This window comes from Sycon ciliatum, chromosome 10 (assembly GCF_964019385.1).
Source record: "Sycon ciliatum chromosome 10, ocSycCili1.1, whole genome shotgun sequence".
Lineage (NCBI taxonomy): Eukaryota > Metazoa > Porifera > Calcarea > Leucosolenida > Sycettidae > Sycon > Sycon ciliatum.
The window spans coordinates 28,317,718-28,344,804 of record NC_088652.1 but is presented as its reverse complement, the minus strand read 5'-3'; the positions used below and the strand labels follow the sequence as shown (position 1 = coordinate 28,344,804).

The 27,087-nt window shown below is 46.4% G+C and overlaps 1 protein-coding gene across 1 annotated transcript; it reads right to left on the bottom strand.

Annotated features, from left to right (window-relative positions):
• Positions 1 to 26,738, bottom strand: LOC135826329 (uncharacterized; the record flags this gene model as incomplete). Its single annotated transcript, XM_065338946.1, is given in 8 exon segments — positions 1 to 202; positions 1,463 to 1,732; positions 6,532 to 6,783; positions 7,453 to 7,797; positions 10,246 to 10,497; positions 16,538 to 16,837; positions 19,436 to 19,562; positions 26,491 to 26,738. Coding segments are annotated over 7 exon segments (1,748 nt in total), but the record flags the coding sequence as incomplete, so codon positions are not given.
• Positions 26,739 to 27,087: the final 349 nt, after the last annotated feature.

The window sequence follows — 27,087 nt, the reverse complement described above, 5'->3', positions numbered from 1 at the left end:
TGGCAAAACAAGGCATTGTTGGCATCTTTGCGGCATTCTCCATTCAAACAAATGTACCCAATAGGACATGGTATCGCTGCAGATGCCATTGTGCTTGTCATCGCTGGCTTTGGAGCTGTTGGCGGCATTGTAGCTTGCGCTGTTGTCATGGCTACCCTGGTACTGCCGGTGGCAGAAGCCACGGTTGTGGACGCATTTCTCGCTGGGTTGCAGTAGCAAACACACACACGCACAAACACACACACACATGCACACACACACACGCACACACACACACACACACACACACACACACACACACACACACACACACACACACACACACACACACACACACACACACACACACACACACACACACAATGTATGTACGATGTATACGTCCGTCGCAAGAGAAGCACGCAAATCTGCAAATGCACTGGATGTGCACCCACAGTTTTTCTCTTTATAGCAACGATAGCGGATCTGATTCTGATTGAAACAGATCAAGACAAGCGCCAGATAACTGTCTAATCCATACAACTGGCAAAGCCATGTGAATCGACCACCAATGCACACCTGGTCTACATCACACGGAGCACATCGGCATAAAACAGCCAAGACAGTTACCTATGCACACCCTACACTTGCTGGGGTAACCAGTATAGACAGCACGCTGCTTTGATAGAAGCAGACACTAGATGCACTGGTACCTTGAAGTGAAATTGGAGTTATTTTACCAACCGGCCTCGGCAACTGGGTAATGGGAACCCAGAGCCAACAGACATACCAACAACCTCAGCCATGAAAGCTATAATAGTAACGACACACTGGATTGTGGAGCCAAAACTAGTCAAACTTCCAAAATGCTTCGGCAAGAGGGTAGCCTTCCAACAGGTTGGATACACACACACGCATGCACGCACGCACACACACACACACACACACACACACACACACACACACACACACACACACACAAACACACACTCGCACACTCGCATACACACACACACACACACACACACACACACACACACACAAACACACATACAAACACACACACACACCGGATGACTTATATAAACAATGCCGTCACTTGTGAATGCAAAGGCAATTTTACGGAACACTTTAAAATGCTTCTGGAATCAAAAGCTCAAACTTTACTGAAAAGGAATCAACATTGCAAGAATTAGTACAATTCAGATCTAGGGCAGAAGTGCTTTTTGGCACGTTTCAGCTACCAGGCTGCTCGAACCCCATTGCCAGCAGCCATCTTCTTCAAACACCAAGCTCCATCTAAGCATGTATTGCGACTTCATCGAACAATTGATAATTTGAGTAATGCTGACGGGAGGGGTGCCCACGGCCCCCGGCCAACATCACAGAACTCACACCGCTCAACGCAGCTCCATGCCAACATACAGGCCTAAAGAAGAGAATGAAAATCACGCACAATGTCCGGGGATGAGGGCTCACTCACTAGCACACACGGTGACGAGCCGGGTTGCAGAGCTGCCTGATACGGTAAACGTGTCTTTGAATGATGTCACTGACGAATCATTGAGCTCAACTGACACAGTCTTGTTGCCAAAGTAGCCCACGAGAACAGAGATAAAGCCAAAATAGCAAGACTCCCGATGCATGCTTGAGGTTGGAAACTCGTCTCTTGCACACAGATTGTCCATGTCGGTGCTGTCAAAGACACTGAGGTTGTAGTTGGCACACGATACTCGGAGGTTAGAGAGAGTTCCTGGACAGGCAGACAGACAATGTGCAGCAGAGAGAGAGAGGGGGGGGGGGGGAGTGGTCATTATCATTCTAAATAAGACAGCCATAAAACGCTACTACAGTCATACGGTTATCCGGACCCAGACGTTACGACCACCTTGGTTTACCGGCCACTCTTTGGGCCATTTTCAGTGGAAATATTACTACTCCTTTCGAGTCCGTTTTACAACAGTCTCTGCTGGGATGACAGCTGCACCATAGCTCAGTGGTTAGAGCATCGCTGGCCTCAAGCAAAGGTCCCTGGTTTGAATCCTGGTGGCGACAGTCAATATTTTTCTTCAGATTTCTTTCCCGTTTGCATTCTTTCCCTCAGGGCATGTTCGATTGGTAGGATCGGGATCCCGATCCACCAGATCCACTGGATTCACACCCTTTCGATTGGTCGAATCCAGATCCGGATCCTTCGAATTTGGATCCAGTCAACCCACCTCGGGGAGCAGGGTTGACAGATCCAACGAATCCAAATGTGACCTCTGTGTGTATATGGTGGGTAAAAATCATGTTTTGTACACATTGGGGTACGCACACACATGGATCGAGATAGAGCTTGTTGACTTTTTGTACGACGCACCCGATGAGCACGACCTTCACCCTTTTGGGTGATTTGTGAGCGCCATTTTATTACTTCGTCAACGTGGCCACAGTCAAGGTCCAAAATAAAGTGTTCAGTTGAATCTGAAGGATCCGACGGATCTGAGATCTGGATCCAGATCCTGATCCTTACCAATCAAACATGCCCTCAGACTAATGTATACATTTTAATTGTGGTAATAAATGACGCCTTATGCCATATCAAAAACTAGGATGTTCAGCCCATCATTAACCCACTCGGGTCGCTGTGGCAACAATGTCACGCCATTCCTTCCCTGTCCCTGTCCAGCGCTTGACCTATATCCAGCGCATTAGCCATGCTGGAGCTATCCTGTGGAACCAGCTCCCAGACACAGCACGCCTCAAAAGAAAGCGCTTCACTTTCAAATCGCTAAGCCTGGCTTTTCTGTTAGGCAGTACCCTAAACTAGGATGAACTCATCTGCTCTCTCACTCTCTCTCTCTCTCTCTCTCTCTCTCTCTCTCTCTCTCTCTCTCTCTCTCTCTCTCTCTCTCTTCTCTCTCTCTCTCTCTCTCTCTCTCTCTCTCTCTCTCTCTCTCTTTCACTCCTTTCTTCCCGGTTGCCATGCTTGTGACATTTTTCCCCTGCTGCCGTGCTCGTATTAGTTATCTAACTTATATTCTTCTCTGTTCTGTTTGTCCGCTTATTTTTATATACTTTTCGTTTCTCTTATTATCAGTGGGACCATTGTCACTAGGTTTAGGCCTGTTTTGGAGCTCCACTCTAAATAAAGCCAAATAACAACAAAAACAACAACAACAACAACAACAACCCGTTCTACCATGCTAACCGACCCCCACCACGACTACCCGAAAAAAAAACTTAGGCAAACCCTACCTAAAACAGTAACACAACATCGTCGCCTCGGCATCATCTTTCAGCACGACCTAAGATAGTCAGCCCACCTTGACTTTGTGCTGAAGAAAGCCGTAAAATCTTTCAATATTCTCTTTAGGCTCAAATCAACTCTACACACTAAATCACTCTCTCTTATTTACAAAACATATATCCTGCCTATAATTGAATATGCATGCATTGCTGTCACCCCGCTCTCAATCGCAGCCCTTGACCGTCTTGAGCGAATCCAGCGCAAGGCGGCCAGAATCTGCCTCCGTCTCCCCCTCTACACTCCTCTGAATCATTCAACACTGCTCCATCGGCTCAAATGGCCGACAATGTTCTTTCGCCGCAAAGTGAAGCTCACCCTTCTTGCTCACTCCATATGCCCCACAACACATATGCATGCTCAACACCCCCGCTCAAGTTACGGCCGAGTACAGCCTTCGACACGCACGCACTTGGCACCTCCCACCCTCAAGAACCGATCGCTGTAAAGACTCCCCACTGTACAAGTCCCTAGAATACTACAATGCCCTCCCTGCTAGCATTCGTGACATCTCCTCCCGACCTGCTTTCAAACAAGAAATCTGCTCACTGCTGATTAACTCAATCTGCTCCTGCAGCGCTCACCCTCTCCCATACTTGTAAAGTTCAAAGTGATGTAAATCACTTTCTAACTGTTTAACTCACAATCTCACCTTCTCATATATTTATCTCTTATTGGCGATGGTGCCATCGTGAGAATAAAGAATTCAAACAACAACAACAACAATGCTCACTCCATAAAATACCAATATGCCCCACAACACATACGCTTGCTCAACACCCCCGCTCAAGTTACGGCCCAGTACAGCCTTCGACACGCATGCACTTGGCACTTCCCACCCTCCAGAACCGATCGCTGTAAAGACTCCCCACTGTACAAGTCCCTAGAATACTACAATGCCCTCCCTGCTAGCATTCGTGACGTCTCCTCCCGACCTGCTTTCAAACAAGAAATCTGCTCACTGCTGATTAACTCAATCTGCTCCTGCAGCGCTCACCCTCTCCCATACTTGTAAAGTTCAAAGTGATGTAAATCACTTTCCAACTGTTTAACCCACAACCTCACCTTCTCATCAATTTATCTCTTATTGGCGATGGTACCATGGTGAGAATAAAGAATTCAATTCAAACAACAACAACAAGATAGTTCTCCAGGCTGCATCCTCTTGCGATATGTCCATAATACCGAAGTCTCCTGCTGTAGATTTTATCCGCTGACACTGGTCTCTCCATGCCAAATTCCTCCCAATAGTAATATGTTTGTTTTGTTTGTTTATTTAGCTTTATTTTACTTCACCAGAAGCACAGGCAAAACCTGCCTTCTCACTGGGCGTATTGCCACAGTTCTTGCAGAATGATGAAGGTGGTGATATAAGAAAAGGAGGAGGAGGAGAATACAATCATGAACAAGGCACAAAGAGAAGACGGAAACAAATCAATGAGGGGGTACTACAAGTAACGAATTGGAATTTGATGAATTTTTCATGAGAATAATGCAGCGGATGCAAAGGTTCCAGGGTTGAGGGAATGTTGACAGTTATGCGTCTTTGAGATCTTAGGAGAGGGTAAGAGAGTTTAAGATAAGGTTTGTAATTGCTTTCTTAAATGCAGAAGGAATTGTGATGGAGCGGACATCAGGCTGCAGCGAGTTCCAGTACACACTACCAATGAACTGAACAGTGGGTCGACCGGAATGACCATGTTAAGAGAAAAGGACCAATAAGTGACTAGTTATGACTAACAGTCCACCAAGGTAACCAAGGTAACCAAGGTAACGAGATAATATACAGTCATATACAGTCAGACCTCGCTTATCCAGATACCTCACCATCCGGAAGAAAATCATTGGTTACCCATTTACAGCATATAGCATGCATACATTGTGTGTTTGATTATCCGGTTCCCTCGCCTATCCGGACATTTTTGTGGAAAACGGATGTGTGCGGTTATGCGAGGTCTGACTGTGGTACGACAGCGAGGCACAAAACTGACAAGAATATTGAGACGTTCGACGACCTGGCGCCTAGTTCCAACATATCTACGAAGCGCAAACCAACAATCTACTAGCTTGGAAGGCTCAGGTGCGGAAAGTTCCATTGACATGTAGACTGGCCCACAGACACAGACAGACAAACACAGAAAGACACACAGACATATGGGCTGACCCACGGACACAGACAGACAAACACAAACAGACAGACACGTCTGCTTCGTGTCCCGTTTTTGCCGGGTCCTTCCGGTCGATCCACTGTTCAGTTCATTGGTAGTGTGTACTGGAACTGCCTGCCGCCTGATGTCCGCTCCATCACCATTCCTTCTGCATTTAAGAAAGCAATTACAAACGATATCTTAAACTCTCTTACCCTCTCCTAAGATCTCAAAGACGCATAACTGTCAACATTCCCTCAACCCTGGAACCTTTCCATCCGTTGCATTATTTTCATGAAAAATTCATCAAATTCAAATTCGTTACTTGTAGTACTCCCTCATTGATTTGTTTCCGTCTTCTCTTTGTGCCTTGTTCATGATTGTATTTTCCTCTTCCTCCTTTTCTTATATCACCACCTTCATCATTTTGCGAGAACTGTGGCAATACGCCCAGTGAGAAGGCAGATTTTGCCTGTGCTTCTGGTGAAGTAAAATAAAGCTAAACAAACAAACACATACACTGACAGACAGACAGACACACACAGACATACATACAGACCGACAGACACACATACAGACAGAAAGACCGCAATGACTAAGACGGGAACAAAGACGACGACAAGGACGATGCTGATGATGCTGACATCGATGACCATCTGAACAAAACTATAAACAGAATCAAATGCGCACACGGTGTCGATGAACTTGTAATTTCCTCCTCAGCCCCCCACCCCTGTCTTTCTCTTGGTCGATGTTTGGCATTGTTTGCTTCAGGGGGGGGGGGGGGGGGTGCTTCAGGGACAGCAAGTCTTTTTTAGGCAAATCCTTAGAATTCCACCAACTAAAGCAGATTTTGAACAGTCAGACGGTCACAATGTAACAAAAAACTGACGAGGAGTACTGCGACATTCCACGCCATGAAAGTCAACTTGAGCACAGCTCGATAGCGCTAACCAACGTCCGACTGTTCAAAATCTGGTTTAGTTGGTGGACTCGATCGCATAACTTGTGCCAACATTTTTAAATGTTAAAATATTTCCCTTGGCTCGCCATCTGAATCCTTAGCATTATTCCCACTATGAAAACTGTACGAAGAAAAGAAGATCGTTCCCATACCGTGACAAATGGCTGTAGTATGTTGCTCGATACCGAAGTCACCCAAACTATTCGTTGTCTCTCTCTGCCAATACCGCCCAAAGCTTGGCAGCATGGTGTTTAACAGTTGCCGGAGTTTTGGCAAACAGTCCATAGATGACCGGCTGATGAGAGGTCCGCATTTGTCCAGCGCTGCCTTGCGGCCCGCCGGCAATTGACCAGATGGTAACCACGCAACAGACCCAGTGTTTGCGCACATTGAGCGAAGATTCCCTGCACGGGGCGAGTAAGAGAGAGAGAGGTCGAGAGAGGTCGAGAGAGAGAGAAAGAGAGAGAGAGAGAGAGAGAGAGAGAGAGTCAGAGAGCAGAGAGAGAAGGAGAAAGAGAGAGAGAGACACACACACACACACAAACTATAAGTTTGTGTCTTCTTCACAATAAAATCAGTTCAGCGACGGACAAGTTTGACATCACAACAGCAGCAGCACACCCTATCCCCCACCCCCCGGAACCAGCACCAGCACCAGCAGCACCACCAGCATCAGCAGCAGCACCTGCACCACCAGCATCAGCACCACCAGCACCAGCATCAGCAGCAGCATCAGCACCAGCATCCGCAGCAGCAGCACCACTAACACCACCACCAGCATCAACAGCAGCAACGCCAGCAACAGCAGCAACGCCAGCAACACCAGCAACGCCAGCAACACCAGCAACACCAGCAACACGTGGTTAGAATGACAATTTGCAGCACTACCTACCAGAAAAGAGCAGCACTACCTACCAGAACAGAGCAGACTACCTACCTGAACAGAGCAGACTACCTACCAGAACAGAGCAGCACTACCTACCAGAACAGAGCAGCACTACCTACCAGAACAGAGCAGACTACCTACCAGAACAGAGCAGCACTACCTACCAGAACAGAGCAGCACTACCTACCAGAACAGAGCAGGATTACAGGTAGGCTTGTTTGGCCAGGCTGGTAGCTGATATTGGTCATGAGCACATTATCTTTGACATTGACTCGCACCTCATACAGAGAATCGGCATTCTGGGCGTTCGTGCCAAGGAAAGCGAACGGCGTGCGCCCACCCAGCCGGCTGTAAATACCTTGCGCAAAGAAACGCAGACAGTAACTGGGCTCATTGTCCACCTTCACCAACCCTAGCGATGTTGTTCTCTTCTGACAGGCAGTTCTCCAGTGAGGATTGGTAGCATGGCTGGCCAGTGATTCGACAACATAGAGATGTGGATTGCAGGAGAACGCCAAGTCCTCCAGCTGACCTGCAGGGTTCATCGGCAGAGAAGCAGCAAAGACAAGAATAGTCTCGACAAGCGCTGCCCGTCATTTACAGTACTAAGCACATAGTGTGCGTGTGGCCACTTGTCCTGTGGAAACGGCACACTTGGCACGCTAACACACCTTCCTCCTTGAGCCCTTCACCAGGGAAAGTCTTCTTTAAAACAATGATAACTAGCCAGGGATAACTAGCCAGGGATAACTAGCCAGGGATAACTAGCCAGGGATAACTAGCCAGGGATAACTAGCCAGGGATAACTAGCCAGGGATAACTAGCCAGGGATAACTAGCCAGGGATAACTAGCCAGGGATAACTAGCCAGGGATAACTAGCCAGGGATAACTAGCCAGGGATAACTAGCCAGGGATAACTAGCCAAGGATAACTAGCCAGAGATAACTAGCCAGGGACACCAATATATTATACATATGGGGTGATGGGAAATATACCGATTATGTGCAAAAAAACAAAAACAAGGTGAAGTATTTAAACACACGGCGAGGAGACAATAATTTGATAACCGCAATAAAAAAAACTAGCTGAACCGATATTTGTGTACTTTATCCATGCAATGTAAAAACGGTGGAGACGATGTGCAATAAAACGATGAAAATATGAAGAAATGGTGTAGGGAAAAATATGGATTCAAACAAGTTTTCGTACAACACTCATCAGGAATCGTCGTTGTACTAAAGGACACTGAAACAAAAATTGAACTATTATAGAAAATCTAAGTTAGAGAAGTAACACTAAGAGCAACAGCAGTGAAATTTACAAGTGTGAATTTTAACAATCAAAGCGAGAAATGAACAAAGGAGGAAGGAAGGGAAGACAACGTGATAACACATAACAGCAGTACATTACACCTAGAACATTAACGGCCAAGCTTGGCCGCACTAAACACGACACATTACTTGAACAATTTCAACCCAATTATACTATCTTCATGTACACACAAATTAGGCTTATATGATAGATAGCTTCCAACACTTTTAACTGTAGTCCATAACCATGATGACCACGGCACAATACAGTGAACGAAGAGTCGGAATATGAATTGCAACAATCAGGACTAGCAAGCAGATGATTGTACACTGAAGACTTGCTACCACGAAACCTACGCACAACACTAACACTCTCACCGGCACTTTCCCCATCACTCCCATCACTGCTCTCCGACTCACTGCTCCCTCCGCCATCCGTTCCATCCTCCACTTCCTCTGTACTCTCTCTCTCTCTGTCTCGTCCATCCCGCCTGACCGGGTCCATTGAACTCAACTCGGCCGTCACCCTGCTATCACGTCCCTCCTTTTGCCCTTGTCCGCTGAGTGCGTAGCTTCTGTTGTATTTGGCTGTTGATTGTCTTGGTCTTTCAATTATGGGCTTGGATAGTGGATTAGCTGGTTTAGCTGTGGTTGCTGTAGATTGCGTTGTTGGTGTTGGTGTGGGAGCTACTGATATGCAAGGCATTTGTAGGGTTAATGCAGCTGTCAGTGTTGATCGCAGTCTGCCACTGGCAAGCTCCACCGCCGCAAGAACCGATGGCGGAGGATCAGGAGGAGGCAGTGGGACCGGGACCGCAAGCGGCACCGCCTCAGCCAAAGCCGCAGGGGGCACTGACGAAGGAACCACCGACGGCCGGAGCAAAGTCGGCGACACAAGCCGACCCGATGAGCCACCACGCCTATTCTCCTCCACCACCGCCACCAGCGACGGCGGAGCAAGCACAGTCTGTGAGCCAGGATCCGCGGGTTGTGTAGGCAACGGCTGTGTGGTTAATGGTTGTTTTCTAGGTCGCCCTCGCTTCGGTCTTTGTTGTTGTGCGCAAGGTGGAAGTATGTGACGTGGTGTGTATTCTATAATAGTTCAATTTTTGTTTCAGTGTCCTTTAGTACAACGACGATTCCTGATGAGTGTTGTACGAAAACTTGTTTTAATCCATATTTTCACTACACCATTTCTTCATATTTTCATCGTTTTATTGCACATCGTCTCCACCGTTTTTTACATTGCATGAATAAAGTACACAAATGTAGGTTCAGCTAGTTTTATTGATTGCGGTTAACAAGGTGAAGTGCTAAAGTTTCAAGTAGCTGTAGGTGTTGACTAAGAACAGAGGTGGGTAAAGTGAAAAAAATCAATAAAAACCATACATTCGTGAATATAAGTCACCACAAACATTGACACGGATTGCAGGCAGTACCAGATCCAATTGAAGAGAGTGAAAGTCCCTCAACGAGAACAAGGACAATTCTTAGAAACACCCCAAACCAGCACCACCACCAAATAAATAATGTTCATTTAGGGAAGACTCGGCACACACACACACACACAAACCTTTTGCGAAGATCGCTAGCACCACTTCAACTTCATTGCTATACGAATTAAAGATTTCCCCTCTGACTGACTACCTATCCAATACTCGATTCTTACCGAAACATATCACTGCGCTGTTTTGATTTCTTCTAGGTGACTGAGATGTGCGAAATTTGTTGAAGCTACGGAAATACTGCAAGACATCGTCCTTGAAAGAGCTAAAGCAAGGATCACTGTTGCCATCTGCCTTGCTGGCTGGTAGCTGTGAATGGCAAGTTTGCTGGGCATTGCTGGATGACAACGAGAGAATACGGATGTCTTGAGGTAACCAGGCCGAGGTGCCGGACGCACAGCGTTTGTACGCAGCACCTGTGTAACGCACATATGCAACACACAGACATACGCACATGCACACACAGACATACGCACATGCACACACAGACATACGCACATGCACACACAGACATACGCACATGCACACACAGACATAAGCACATGCACACACAGACATACGCACATGCACACACAGACATACGCACATGCACACACAGACATACGCACATGCACACACAGACATACGCACATGCACACACAGACATAAGCACATGCAACACACAGACATACGCACATGCACACACAGACATACGCACATGCAACACACAGACATACGCACATGCACACACAGACATACGCACATGCACATACAGACATATGCACATGCAACACACAGACATACGCACATGCACACACAGACATACGCACATGCACACACAGACATACGCACATGCACACACATACACACATGTACACACATATATGATACTCACTCCATTAGAAGCCCCTCTCGAATACAAGCACCTCTCGAATACAAGCCCCTCTTGAATAATGCCCCTGTTAGAGTTATGGACAGTTCAAAGTTGCGAGCAGAGTCTGGTGCCAGACCGCCCAGATGAATCGTAAATAGGGGTGAAACGATTAGTTCGAATATTCGAGTATTCGTTCGAAAATTTCAAACGAGCGAGTATTCGAAATTTTGCACTCGATTTTTTTTGTATTTTTTTTGTATTGGCATTGTATTTTCAAAAACTTTTGTTTTACCGCTGGTCCACTGGTCACGGCTGTTCCCATTGCTACGCGTGGGTGCGAACAGCACGATTTGTGTGATGTTCACTGCAAGAAATTTGAATTTTATGAATGTCCTTTGGTAGCCAGTGTTCGACGTCGATCGATTGTAGATCTCTCTGCTTGCTGTAAAACATGTTTCTGCTTGTCCGTGACAATAGTCTTTCCTGTGAATGCTGCGTGCAGGTTTGACCAAGACTTCGTGCATGATGGATGTATTTAGATGCCTTGTTTGAACTATTTATTCTAGTCTAGTTTTAGTAATTATCAACGAAACGAAAGCGATTTGCAGAGCACTGTAGTGCGCTGGATCGTAACTCGCTGGCTGTCTGTCTTGTTCATGCAACTCGTCACTGGATACTGTTTTGAAGATGCAGTCATGCTGAGTGTCGATGGATCGCGGAGTTTGAGTGGACTTGTGTGTAACATTTCAGAACAAATTTCCTCTGGTATTGCCATATCGACATCAAGTGTGAAGGAAAAAACGCACGTTTGTTGTAAACCCATATCCATCATAACGTGCAAAAGATAGATCCCCATGCCCGCTTTGCTTGCACAGAGCCAGTCCTCCACGGACCAGAAGGGAATGGATGTATTCATGCATAGTGTGAATGCTGTGATTAGAGTGCAGCGGGAGAGTGCGGCTGCTCCCTGGATTGAACAACAGGGACCAGCGACTGGTACCTTGGCAGAGTGGTCAGAAAGTGCTGCTTGGTTATGGTTTTAGCCTCTGTACAGGACATGCAACGCCACCATGACGTCTTGCCAGCGTGTTGAACTCGGCGTGCAGTCCCTCCCCGCCCTGCTCACCATAAAGGTCAAGGCCAGTGCCAAAGTGTGCCATCTGGTCGACAACATGAAGCGTCGGTGTCACATTGCCCATCTTCCTGAGCACGATGTATCACATTATAGGGTACCTCACTTCAAACTCTCCAACTACGGTCTCTTCGCTGCATACGTTCACTTCACTTCCAAAAAATATAAATAATACTTCCTCCGTTAACAAAAACTTCGTGATGGATTTTTAACCCTTTACCGGCAAGTGCATTTTGTATATGAAATCCATAACATTGAGAAGGATGCCAATAACTCACAACGAGGGCACATTTTGTACGTGCAAGTTATGTTTTCTTGGAAGTCTGGTACTACTTCTTGAAGATGGAAAAAATTATTTTCACATACCACACACATACGCTGCTATACGTCTAAACACGGAAATTGTACACAATGCAAATCGTCAGATTCCGACATTGACATGAAACTGCCAAAAAAAGTCGACTTCAGAGCGGAAACGAACGCCATAGCCATCACAGACTTCAGTGGCCATGCCTCGCTCGCAATTGAGAGCAGCATCGCCCCCAAATCGCTGTCCGATGGCTCTGTAAGGTCGTGCGCAAGTCGCGCAGCGCTGCCGTCACTCAGGTACGTAGAAAGTCGATGGCCTCAAATTCCGTCTCTGGAAGACTGTCGACACAGGGATCACTCTCCATGGCTTCCGCACCATAAGCACCATCAGAGTCTTCCAGTTACATCACGACGACATCGTCTTCAGCGGCTGGAGCTTCCGATATTTGCGTGAGAATTTACTTGGCGTACGCTCCGCTCCGCAATTTGAAATTCGCTTGCATCGGCGGCTGGAACGAAGTATTTATCTATCTGTCGTGGGTCCCAGAGCGAAGGTCTGCTAGGTCCTCGTCGGAGAAGTCATCTGAGGACGAAAGGAACTCACTGCGCAAGAGGAAATGCAACTGACGACGTTTTGACGGAGGCAGACGGCATTGTCGGCGCGCGTGTATTTCCGTAAATTTTCGATCGCGCAGTTCTCAATGAAATCAAATGGGACACGCGTGGATCTCTTCAGCTACGGATAGGATCATACCTAGGCTGTGTGAGGGCCACGGGAAATCCCCGTGGGCTGATGCTTCCTGTCATACCAGGCATGGTTTTAGTATGCATGTCGAATGCGTCGTTTACGACGCATTCAAGTATGGGGCTGCCGGTAAAGGGTTAAGTGGCTGGTTTGCGCACAAACTGCCGTGAAATGGGTCGCAATTACTTTCTTGGCCTTCCCTTGCATGCCATGAAAGAGGTACGATTCAAGGAAAGCGACCTTGCTCAACAAGCCGAGCGGCATGGATGGTTGCGCTATGGAAACAGTCATGGCGAGCTAAACTGAGATAGCACTTCTCCAAAGGGATATTGCGATGCTTGGCTTCTCTACTACTCTAGCACTGAGTTACTTTGAGAGTGGTAGAGAGCGATGAAACGGAGCAGGGAGCCCACACAATGAGCGAGTGGACAAGGAGCTGCTCTGATCGCACGGCTCGATGAAAATAATTCTAAACTCAAGTTTTTATTCAACCTGCCCAACGCCAGATTCGAATCCTGGTGACCATGCATTCTTTCAGAAGCCTGCAGTCTGATGCGAGTCTCGTGGCTGAAGAAAGTCGACTGGACTTGCAAAGCCGGTGCCATTCAGTGCTGGCAGGGGTATCCATCAGAGAGATGGAATCAGTTTGCCTGTGCCTTTACTCCTCGTTTCGTGGAGTTCTGGGAAGCAAAGATCAGACCAGGGATTCGTAAAATAATTTTATGACTCCCTGGTGGAAACGAGTAATCGCCATCCCGGCGGATCACGCAGCTTGAAAGCCAACTGACTTGAACGATGGCGACATTAAGGTCAGCGAAGTGTGATCAAAGAAGCCGAGAACTCTCTGCTCATCCCGCCAACAGTTTCTCTTGTAAAGGCGTATATTGGCTGAATCACCTTCGTCCAGTGATTTGCAGTCGATAAAAACTGTTCTTGACCTGTTCTAAGGGTTTTCATATGAATCAGATTCCATCACGAAGTTTTTGTTAACTGAGGAAGTATTAGATACAAATGGAATGCACCAAATTTTCGGGCATGGCCCATCTTCAGGGTGAAAAAACCATTCAACCGTAGTTGGAGAGTTTGAAGTGAGGTACCCTATAATGTGTGAATGGCTGCAATGGAGTCTGCGAGTGCTTAGAAAAGTTTACGATGTATCACCTTTAAACAATGCTTTCGGTGCATTGACAACTTCGTCAACTGCGTGTGTTAGTTTAATGGCAGACGGTAGTGGTATGGTGTGGCTTTGTGGGTTGTGTGCACAACGAGTGACATGATGCTTGAATTCCCCAAGCGTGACTATAGCATTGCAACCATCATATGGTGACACATGATAGTCACAATGCAGTGACATGGCAGGCAAGGCTTTGGAAATGAAAGGATGTGGTGCCGCAAGTTTAGAGGCAAGCAAAGGCTTCCTACACATGGGGCAGACACTGGAACCACTGAGCCAATGCCAAATGCATTTCAAACAAAATACATTGTGGCAGCACAGAGTTTCAATAGCTTCATCTACCACTATTTAATGTGCACATGGGACAGGATGCATGCTGCACGTCGTGCGTAAAGCGTAAAGAATACAAAGGTAAGGTAGCCTGGTATGCCATGGTTTTTAGTGAATCCATGCAGGAAATTTCAATATCTACGCCACTACACACAACCAATTCTGCTGAACTTTCAAGACTTTTTCATTTGCTACACTTTCATTTGACTTTGCTCTACTTTCCTCCCTACTGACACTAGACTTTTTCACCTGTATGCAAACTGTTTCTTGCAAAGATATTTTCTTGGGTCTCCCAGCTCTACTGAAACTACAACAAAATTCACAATTAACCCGCTTATGAGGAACCCAATCCCTTTTCTCACTACAACCTCCACGATGCATACTTTCAATTGCAGCTCGTTCAAATTTCTGCAAAACGTGCATGCAGGTGCTGCAAACATTTGGAGGATGAACCTCAGGAGAATCGGACGAGACGTCTATACCAAAGCAGGTCTCCAGCTCACTTGCAAGTGGTCCTGCAACGTAGCGCTGGGATTTACCCATCCGCGAGAATCTCATGCCACCAACTCAGCAAACCTAAGCCAGGCGTTAGACATGGACGTCCAAGGGCGCCATGGAAAAACCTACTTCCTCGCAAACCTACGAAGTTGGCAGGCTTGGAGATTCGAAAAATAGGAAAAGGAACCTGGGAAGTAAAAGAGAAAATTGGAACCATGCACAAGGAAATTGATTGGAAGGTCAAGAAGAGGCGACGAAGAGAAAGCGATGTCGAGGAGAAGCCAATGGCGGACAGCAACAAGAAGCTCGAACAAAAAAGGACCAAACATCGGCGCCACGTGTCCAATTTGAGTGCTTTTTTCGCGAAGAAGCGAGGAGCTCTTGCGCAAGCGTGTACGATGGATTTCAGGTGAAAACATTCAGCTAAAACGACAGTGAGTTGAAGGAAAATTTCATTGACTTTTTGAATTTCTTCGTAGGACGTGTGCTACAGCGTCCGCGTTTCCATGGCTTTTGGACACCCAGGCCAGAAAAGGTGTACCGTACCAAAAGTCGCCAGAAAGTACAGCTTATAACATCCGTGTGGTATGCATGCGTTATGCATGGCTTTAAGTCAGTATTGTAAGACTCGGAGGATGCGATCACCACGTCAAGTAACGTTCCGAGATATGAAAGTACTGATGAAAATCGTTACATTACACTCTGTACAAGACGTTGGCGAATTTTGTTCTATGTTCACAGATAATTTCTTCCGAATTGGGCGAGAACTCGGAAATCTAGTGCCTTTGAATTTTGATAAAACACTATTACTCGAAATAATTGGTTACTCGATCGAATATTATGAACGAGTGATCGATTGGTCAAAATAGATACTCGTTTCACCCGTAATCGTAAAGTCTCGTCAGAGTCCCCCGCCATCTCGTCCTTTCGGGGTCTGTAGGTCACACGGCACGGACCTTGTACACACATTGCACGTTGTGCAGTCGATCCGTACCCAGTTTACCTTCGAGCGGATGCGACCTCCAAATGAAAGCATTCCAAGTGTGACCTTAGCACAGTACGGTTCTCACACTGTACAAACTTAGTAGCACTGCGCCATTCGACTTTCTTCCTTGGCTGTAAAATCAAGTTGGGCGGTCTCGCGAGACAGCGTGCTCTGGCATTACGTTACGGTACATGTTCAATGTGCGAGTGCACATACAAACATACATACAAACAAACATGCCAACATACATACCAACAAACATAGCCAGTTAGCTGCAAGGAGTATTAGGACATGCAAACACACATATACAAAAACAGGACTATGCATGCAGACAAAGACGAAAACACACACATATACACACACAAGCACACACACACACGTACACACACACACACACACACACACATACATGCGAGTCAAGCGGACGCACCTTCACAGACGAGGTAGTTGCCAAGGGATAACAATGTTCCCATGGTTACGGATCCGCCATCGTATGTGTACCGACTGCCGTTGTCCGCAGCGAAGGCAAACCCTCCGGAAATGACATCAGCAGAAACACTTTGACAAAACGTCAGAAAACACGCACTCTTAACTGCGCTAGCCGTAGGTAGCGTTGCTTTCCTCTGCTGGCAAGTGTTTTTCAGCACTTGCACAGTACGGTTGTCTGTGTGTTCCGAGGCTAGGAAATACACGCCAGTGTGGCAGACCTGTGATGCGCCGTCCAAAACCCCTGGGTGAGTGAAACAAAAGAACAAACAAGTACAAACACTTTTGGCCATTTGACGCCCATTGCTGGAGGCGATGATAGCGATGCTACAGCAGAAGCCATAGCAACTTGTGCTGGGATTGCACCATTCAACAGCTTGCAAGGCTGAAGAATTGACTGCCACTATTCAGCTGGGTCTACACCACACAGCTATGAAGTGGCTTTTTCTGGCCAGTGAGTCCCTACTTTTTGGTCTTTTTTTCATTTTTTTCCCGCACACACATCACACCCCATACTCCGGCATGCACTGGCTGTTGGTAACCACCCAGGAGAATGAAAGAAAAGTCAGGAAGAGTCTGAGAAAGAGAAGAAAGACATGTGTGGCCATAATCGTCGGGAATCGAATCCGCAACCTATCGATTGGAAATCGCTGCACATATCCCTGCACCATTTGGGACACACACGCACACGCACACACACACACACGCGCGCACGCATACACAAACACACACACACACACACTCGCACACTCGCACACTCATATACTCACGTGAGATCACACTCAGACAAACGGCAGCAGCAACAGTCCTAAAACCAGTGACTGAGTAACAATAAACACATTTACAATCATGGCTGGCTGCTAGCATAACAACAACAGTGATAATCATGGCTGGCTGGTACCATGACAACAACAGTGATAGTCATGGCTGGCTGCTAGCATAACAACAACAGTGACCATCATGGCTGACTGGCACCATGACAACAACAGTAATCACCATGGCTGAGTGGTACCATGACAACAACAATAGGGACCTTTCGCACCACGCGTACGGATACAAAACGAATGCTGATTCATCACCTGGATTCAAGGATTCATCAGAGTCCCTGCGGAGAGCTCGTTTTCACGAATGAAAGACTCTTCATTTGTGGCACGCTCCGAATCCGTCAGGTACACATTTATTTGGCCAGGTACACATGTTTTGCCAGGTGCACATTTTTTCCCTTGATTCCCTGATCCATGCACGTGTGCGTGTAAGCCCCCGTACGCCAAGCTCCTGGCCGTATTCGTAGTTGCCATGGACATTATTTTGCATGACGACTTGCGAAACCTGAGTCTGTTTTGTTTGTTTAGCTTTATTTTACTTCACCAGAAGCACAGGCAAAATCTGCCTTCTCACTGGGCGTATTGCCACATGTTTTCAACGAAACGATTACGAGCCGAATCAAACTTTCGTTTCGCATTCGATTCGTAGCAAATGCGAAAGGTCCCTAGTGATAATCAGGCACCTCCTACCCACCAGAACCGACTGCTGTAAAGACTCCCCACTGTACAAGTCCATAGAATACTACAATGCCCTCCCTGCTAGCATTCGTGACGTCCTCTCCCGACCTGCTTTCAAACAAGAAATCTGCTCGCTGCTGATCAACTCAATCTGCTCCTGCAGCGCTCACCCTCTCCCATACTTGTAAAATTCAAAGTGATGTAAATCACTTTCCAACTGCATAACCCACACCCCCACCCACAGCATCTCATCTTCTCATAAACTTATCTCTTATTAGCGATGGTGCCATCGCGGGAATAAAGAATTCAACAACAACAATTACAACATTCATGGCTGACTGGTACCATGACAACATCAGTGACCATCATGGCTGACTGGTACCATGACAACATCAGTGACCATCATGGCTGACTTGAACCAAAACAACAACAGTAATCACCATGGCTGACTGGTACCATGACAACACCAGTAATCACCATGGCTGGCTGGTACCATGACTACACCAGTAATCACCATGGCTGACTAGTACCATGACAACACCAGTAATCACCATGGCTGACTGGTACCATGACAACACCAGTAATCACCATGGCTGACTGGTACCATGACAACAACATGTTGCATGAAACAGTAATCGCTATGGCTGACTGGTACCATGACAACAACAGTGATCATCGTCAAGAGCACATGAAAACCAGAGTGTTCAGCTCGGATGGGTGGCTGTCACGGCGGAATTCCGTGATTACATCATTTTAGTGATGTAGTGCGTACAAGAAGGATCCAAGCAGGTCTCTTTCTGCAAAACTGCAGCTCAGTTGTACGCACTACGCCATTTCCCGCCTCAGATCTGGGCCAAATATGATATAATCATGGAATTTCGCCGTGACAGACACCCATAGCAGAAAAGGCCCCAAGCTGCACACTCTGGTTTTCATGTACTCTTGTCATCGTGGTAGACTGGTACCATAACAACAACAGTGATCACCAAGGCTGATTGGCACCATGTGTAGCAAGAATGACCCATGAGTGTGTGTGATCCCTGGTAGTCTAGTCGGTACGTCGCGGCACTGTCCCGGAAAGACAGGGGTGTTTGGTTCGAATCCCGCTCGTGGATCTTTCTTTTGCCACACATGGTAACATCAGCGATAATCATGGCTGACTGGTACCATGACAACAACTGTGACAATCATGGCTGACTGGTGCCATGACAACAACAGTGACCATCATGGCTGACTGGTGCCATGACAACAACAGTGACCATCATGGCTTACTGGTGCCATGACAACAACAGTGACCATCATGGCTGACTGGTGGCATAACAGTTATAGTTATACTGCACCTTGTTTGATGCTAGTGGAACTGCTGGCTGCACGCACAGTCACTTGAGGTAACAGGAGTAGCTGAACTGTAACGAATAGAATCAGAGAGTCTGTCCGCTTTTGTACCTGTGTGCAACATGATTTCATCTACTCGCGCACGCACGCATGCACGCACACATGTGCACACATGCACGCACGCACACACACACACACCCACATACACACATACACACACACGCGCACACACACACACAATCTATAATGATATGGGCCGCGGACAGCTAAAACATGTACTTGGGTTTCGTGACAAAAAAAGGTGAGGAATGACTGAATGAAAAAAAATTGAGCGCGTTCACGATGCGCTTCATTCATGAACCGGTGGCGATCATCTTTTCAGATTTTGCTCAAATTTTGTTCGTTCACTTGTTTGGTGGTCTTGTTCAAGTACCTGGCGAGCAAAGACTGACAATGTTTGTATCTAGTGACAGTAGAGCAGCTCGCAGGGCCAGACGATCGCTGTGCATGGCGCGGGTTTGGTCAGGTGTCAGCAAGTCTGTGACAGCGGTTCTGCAGAGCGACCCATCCGAAGATTGACCTTGTCAGGTTGTCGGTAATCCAGTTTTGAATATTCTTCCGTTCCCGTTTCCTGTGCATGTAGCAAGACCTATTCCCCCTTTCTTGCCAGAACCCCTACTCCAGGGTAACGGCATGGATCCGCTGCCGGATCAGCTTTGCGCTTCTACGCGCCAGCATTGTATTTCTACATGGTGGCCGCCGTTCCAACTTCACTCCCTCTGCCACTATTGCTTCGGTAAATCGTTTTCCACAGACTCCCGAAATGGATATTAATCATTATTATGAGGGTTCTCTACATTTACGTTACATGCTTCAGTAGACTAGAAGTTTGTTTCTCTGTTCTGATTTGTCCATCGAGGGTGGTGGTGTTCCTACGGATGCGGAGAACTCGGCCCTCAGCCGTGTCTCAAGCGAACAGTGATGTTTTTGTTCCGTTGTACTTTTTTTGAAGTTTTTTTTTGGATTTCTTGGTGTTGCCCTCAGTTTTGTTATTACATGACAGATCACATCCAGGATTAGCCATCTTTCTGTTCGCTATTCAATAACACATTCGTGAGATGTCGATCCAGCTGGTACTGCCGATTGCAATGTTTACACACGACATTGTATTTCAACTTTGGAGCGATGCTAAATTCTGTTTTGGCTGCAGTAATTCGTTCTCATTGTTGAAGCGTATTTCCTAGATGAAGGTCTCTTGAAAATCGATCAGGAAACTCTAGGAGATGGCGGTAGCAACATCGGCAAGGGTTTGTAAGAGAGGTGTCCGCTCCCCACACTGGTTGTTGCGCCTCCTCGGCCTACGGAAGCTCAACTGATGAGGGGTAAATTCCCCGAAACACTGTGTATTGAGCAGGGAGTGATGCTTTCTTGCAGGTTTCCCGAGAGCAAGACTTGACGAACTTCTCGTGTGCTCTGGATGGCAGTCGTGAATCAGCCAAGAATCAAGACGCGCGCGAGCTTCGGTGCAAGCACACACATTTCCTACAAAATTCTAGGGCTTATGATGCTTCAATTCTTTGAGGGAATGTTGTAATTATCATTACATTTTGTTATTGCTATGTACGTTATCCGTGTTTATTAGTGTGAGATTGAGGAGCAAACGGGAAAAAAAGTCTGAAAATCCACTGCCCTCACCAGGACTGGAACCAGGGATCTTCCCTTGAGGCCAGCGATTCTCCAACCACTGAGCTATTGCGTAGCTGTCTTCCCAGCAGAGACAATTCTACATGTGCTCAGACTGCCTGTCTTGCGATTTCTACTTATTGCTTCGGTAATCCCTGTCCACTCCCTATAAACCAGCACAATTAGCAAGTAACCGAAATGTCCTCTTCCTGCTCATTGCAGCTGTATGTCAATTTTATTTATCCAGCACCCTGCCTAATCCAGCAGGATTTCCTTTGCACTAATGGTGCCGGGTTATAAGGGGACCACTGTACAGGTCGCCCCCCGTTAATACGAGTCCGGTTAGTACTCTCAAGTCCCGGACGAAACGTGGTCACTTCCATACAAATTTTGTCGGTTAGTACCCAAGTCGTTAGTACATAAACCCCCTTGGTACATAACATTTCTCCGTACCCACATGCCACCTACCTCAATAGTACATAATTTGTTGGTCTTTTGGCCTTCCAGTGAAGGCACATCGTGTTCTAGTTTCTACTTGTGGACGCAATTAGCTCAGAAATCAGAGCGCACATAACAAACCGACAAAGCTCTTTTTCCCCGAGTGACTGTACAGCAGGGAGTCGTCAAATACCGGTATTCGACGACTCCCTGCTGTACAGGCGCGGCTGGGCATGTATCACGTCACTAAACTGTAGAATCTTCGCTGACTGTGTCCGTTGTAACATAATTTTTATGTTATATCGAGGGAATCAAGAATATCTCGCTCCCTAGTCATGGTAGCAAGAAACACTCAGAAAAGTTGAAAAAAGTGAAAATTTCTGGTACACAAGCAAGTTATGTACACTTTCGTTTAGTACATAAACCCCGTTACCGTAATACATAACATTTGTCAAGCCTTCCCAGAGATTATGTATTAACGAGGGCCGACCTGTATGTGTATATTACTGATCTTGTCTCCACGCAGCCTATTCGAAAGAATAGGCGCCCGGACTTAAATTAATTTTGTCAACATCTCTCTACCGCATGCATACACTGGAGGCCGCGTTCATATCAGAGACCGTGCTTACATGAATCTCTCTTTCCAGAGCTGACACCTGAACTGTGCATACCGGCTGAGTTTGTTGGGAACATGTCACGGCTTGGTATGGTGGTACTGCGGTCAGCATGGCTGTACCACGCCGCGTTTGTAGCGGCCTGACTCCTACCTCTTACGTCACTTCACACGCATGCGCAAGAAAATAAATCATTCTCTTTGGCCTCAACTTCTTTGTTGTCCGGTTGGCCAAAGTAGCCGTGGTCTAGGGCCCGACATAAAACCCTAAATGTTTAGTATTCCGGCCTTCACTGTACAGCAACTGGCTCCACTCGCTCTCTCAACTGCGGCACTGATCCAACACGGACCTGGCCAATCTACAGTTCAGTCGGTGGACCATAACGTTTTACATCTTAGCGGATGCAATCAAATAGCTGTGAGTATTAGAGAGGCACCACTTGATGACCCGAGCAATTCATCCTATTATTTAAAAAAAAAAACGATTATACCAATTACTCAGTGAGCGATCGATAATTCCTTATCAGTCAAGTAATCGTTACATTGAAGATTACTCGTTAGGGATTTTGAGTTCAAAAATTACTGAAAACCCTCGTTTTGCGAAGCTTGAATTTGTTTCCACTGTGAGTTTGCAGTTGCCAGGGGCATGGTGCATATTTTGAGGTTAAATTGACTTCTAAACTCCCATGTTTCAGAGCTACCCTGTCACTAATTCAAATTTTTGGTATTAAGCGAGACCAAAAAAAACAGAGATTCCCGGGCCCTCCAGCACCAAAATCAAGCCAAAGCAAATTTTGTTTTGTGAAGCTTGAATTTGTTTCTGAGCTACCCTGTCACTAATTCAAATTTTTGGTATTAGGCGAGAGCAAAAAAAATAGAGATTCCCGGGCCCTCTCGCACCAAAATCGAGCCAAAGCCATCTTTTTTTTAACAGTTCATACATGTATAGTACTGATCATGTGAGTAGATTTGTGACGTGGAGTCACACAAACCCGAGCTTCTACGACTCCCAGATGTACAGACCAGGGCCGTCGTTGGCCGAATTATAGAAAATTGAACGGGTAAACCGCGTACCTGTTTTCTGTAAAAAATTGAATAAAAATTAACGGAAAATGCTGTAAAAAAAGTTCAACATGGCATGCACACATATATAGTCATGTACACACATGGGAAAAAATATAAAATAAAATTCGCCCGCCCGCACCAATTTCACATGGGTCCTGCCCGGGAATCTCGATTTTATTTTGGTCTCGCCTTTTGAAGGCCTATCTTTTGGAAACAGAGCATTTTTTGCACAAAATTCTGACACTATTTGCTAACGGTTATAATCAATAAATCAGTCGCTAAGCTAAAGAGTAATCGATAGGTGAAAATCCACGATCGTTTCAGCCCTAAATTCTTCATAGAATTCCCCACTTATGATTATGAGATAGATAATATTCGTCCAGGTTGGCACCAAAGAATGCTAATTGCTGGCTTTCAGGGAGTTCCCCTTTGCCGTTCTTTCAGTCCGCGAATTTCTCGCTCCAAGCTCTTCATAATTGTGGTAGTTTACATTCGTCATTCACAGCTTGTCTTTTCGCGCTCTGATAAGAGAGCTGCATGTTTCATGCGCCACATTCTCGGCAATGCAGCTGGCCGGTTTCAAGTGATGAACGAACTGTAGAAATATAGATATGCCTGCATGTCTCAAGCCAGTTTCAGTTATAAGGCCATGGCTTCAAACTTCCAGCCCAGCAGAAAGGGTGAAAATTTGCATTTACTATGCACTACTTCAGGGAATGGAAAAGCGAAAAAGTTTGTAGAAAAAATTGACTGTCACTACCAGGATTTAAGGTAGCAGCCTGGTCGTAAATTTCATTTGGCATTCAATTGACCGTAATTTTGGTGTTTCGCAATGGATTTGAGTGAAAATTTGACCACACACTCCTGCCACTATGCTGGCCCTCAGGATATGATTTACAAGTTCTTGCACCTCACTGACAGGCTTTCCAGGCCGGAAAAACCAAAAAAATTGCGGCATAGTGCTGCGGTGTACGAGCCACCCAGGAGCCAAACAAATGCACTTACAATTTTTTCACATTTTCGTGCCCATTCTGTCCGTGCGTGGGACCCAAACCTAAAACAAGTCCAGTAGCAGCCATGGGTGGTGGGGTAGGGCCCCTCAACGTGGCCCTGGAACCTCCATAGCAAGCCATTTCCACAGCGCTGCACACGAAATCCAGGATACCCTCAGAAACCGGCAAAGACTACCACTCACGTTCCACTACTGCCTAGTACTGAATCCTACCTGACTTCTTGATACGACTCAAACTTGCCAAAGTCACTAAATCAACGTCAACTACAATAATCAAGCCACATATCTGCAACGTCACGAGGGTGCTGGCAAAAGTCCTGCTGCACGGCGGCGGGCTTTGCCCATCGCCGTGCAGCCCAATACGTGGTTTTTAACGTGATTTTTTGGAGTTTTTTTGGACTTGGAGCAAAATTCTGCACACTTTCGCGTGTTTCCATTATACAAGTTGCGCACGGTCTGCTCACATTCAAATACAGTGCTGCCAACAAATGACAGCGTGCAACAAAAAAAATCTTTCCTTGCAAGGGCACATTTTCGGCCATAACTCTTGAACGGCTGGTCAGATCGAGACAAATTTTCAGAGATTTTGCAGCTATTCATGCTCTTTCAACTGATGTAGCACTTGATAAGAATTTACAAATTCGACTTTTCAGGGATTTTACGACCAGTCTGCCCCCTTAAGCCAGTGACTTTCGTTTGAGGCCAGCGATGCTCTAACCACAGAGCTATGGTGTAGTCATCATCCCAGCAAAGACCGTTCAACATACTCTTCAGACTTCGAAACGCAAGCTCCCTGTGATACTACCCAGGCTGGTGAGACGCAGCCCTCCTCACTGTTCCCACAGTCCCTCACACTTCCTAAAGGGGATTTGGGTTTGAAATTTCTTTGTGGATTTTGACTTTTATGGCATGGCGTAGTGGCTGAGGCATTTCGCATCCAACATATCTTATAAAGCAGCGACTATAGCGACTATAAGGCTATGGATTAAAAAGTGCTGACATAACCCACAACGTCTGTGTTCTAGTCGTTTCTTCGTTCTCCCTGCATGCAACTTTGTCATCGCTCTTGTTCTTATTTTCGTCTCGAGCCGGGTTTGAGTTCTTTGTAGAAAAAAAGAAGAAGAAAATACAGTAAAAGATTTTGTGGATTCGGGTGCTAGTTATATCCTCATTCATCAATGTACCATTTTTGGCAGGTAATGGTTGCCACTGCCTTTCCTAGATGTCACAACAGCTTCTATGGTGTGCGGGCTAAATATGGCAGACCACGAACCCTTGGCGAGAGGCTCCAGGGTGCCTAACTGATCATTGGACACCCATGGTCAACTAGGTACTCACTTCGCGGAGTGAGGGTAACATGGATGCAGCCAACGAGGTTCGCCCCCTTGTTGGGCACTGGTTTGAGAGTTACTGCCTTACCCCGCCGTTTATGGCGCTGCATCTGCCACCCTGGTATAAATTGGCATGGCCGGGGCCTGGCACGAGCGAAACTTCTCTAAGCTGATTGTGTGTTTCTCAACACAATCGTAAGCCGGTGGTAACGCGGATGTGCAAACTTTTCTTTACTATACATCAATTCTGTAGACTTTGAAGGAGAGGAAACAATGATAATTCAATGAAAATCGCAATCCCGCGAAGAAGAAAAACCCGTTTAGTGCTGGGGCCCAGTATGTGTGGATAGGCGTCGTCGTGGTAACCACCAGTATGTGTGGATAGGCGAAGTAACCACCAGTATGTGTATGTATATGAAAGACATGAAAGAAGACCTTCAATATGTGCTATGTTTTTCGTTGGCTTTGCACGAGGCCTGAACGTCGAACATCTGCTACAGTCCATTCAGAAAAAGATGAGCGCTGGCTCCGGGGAGCTCCCGTATTTGGTGATGTTTCATGATTTTGTGGTACAGTGTGGAGTGCCGCGAGATTTGAAATTCAAAAATCCAAAAAAGGTACCTCTTTTCATGGTTTTCCCCAATTCAGTGCTTTGTTGGCAAAACCTAGTCAATATCCTATTCTTGTTATGGCTTGCTTGTTGGAGAAATAGACTTCAGAATCATAATTAGGAGAGGATTCCATGGGGGATTGCAAAACAATTGTGAAAAAAACTCCCTGAAAAAAACTCAAAATTTGACCCATTTACTAGGATATCATCTTTTTCTGAATGGACTGGAGTGGTGGTCAGGAAGGGCCACAGCGACAGGTGTTCATGGAATTGTGACAAGTTGCCTGGGGGACCTGACTCTCACTTACCTTGCACAAATTGCTGACTGAAATGCACGAGGAATTCCTGCCGCAGAGTTCGTGATGCAACCCACTCTGCTGCTCTGCCCCAGCATTCAGTTACAAACAAACAAACAAACGGTGCACTACTCCGTCCTCAAGCCAAGTAGGTCCCAACCACTAACTGATTTGCTCACGATCTCGGCGAGAAAAACGCCGTCCAAAACTCCCTGCTGTCTACATGAGGCGTTTGTATGTTCAAGAAGTCTCAATCAACATCCTTTCCCAAGACTGCTTCAAAAACAAATTTTGGCGAAGACCACGAAAACGAAAAGGAACGTTCTCACATGTGGATGTACGGTATGTGATGAACTGACAAAAGCATCTAGATTCCGAGTACGGTATGACTGGTGAATCATGATTGTAGATTGTGTACTACAAGACGATGTAGTGTCCCGATCTGGCCGAGATGCACTGCTGCATGACACTGCGCTGTTGTCGTGTTTGCGGATCTTGTATTTGTACCTACATGTACTGACACTCTGCAAATGATCATGTTCCAGTGCCGTGTAGGACGTAGGAGTACGACCACACACGATGTAGTACAATTGTACTTTTGTAAAGTAT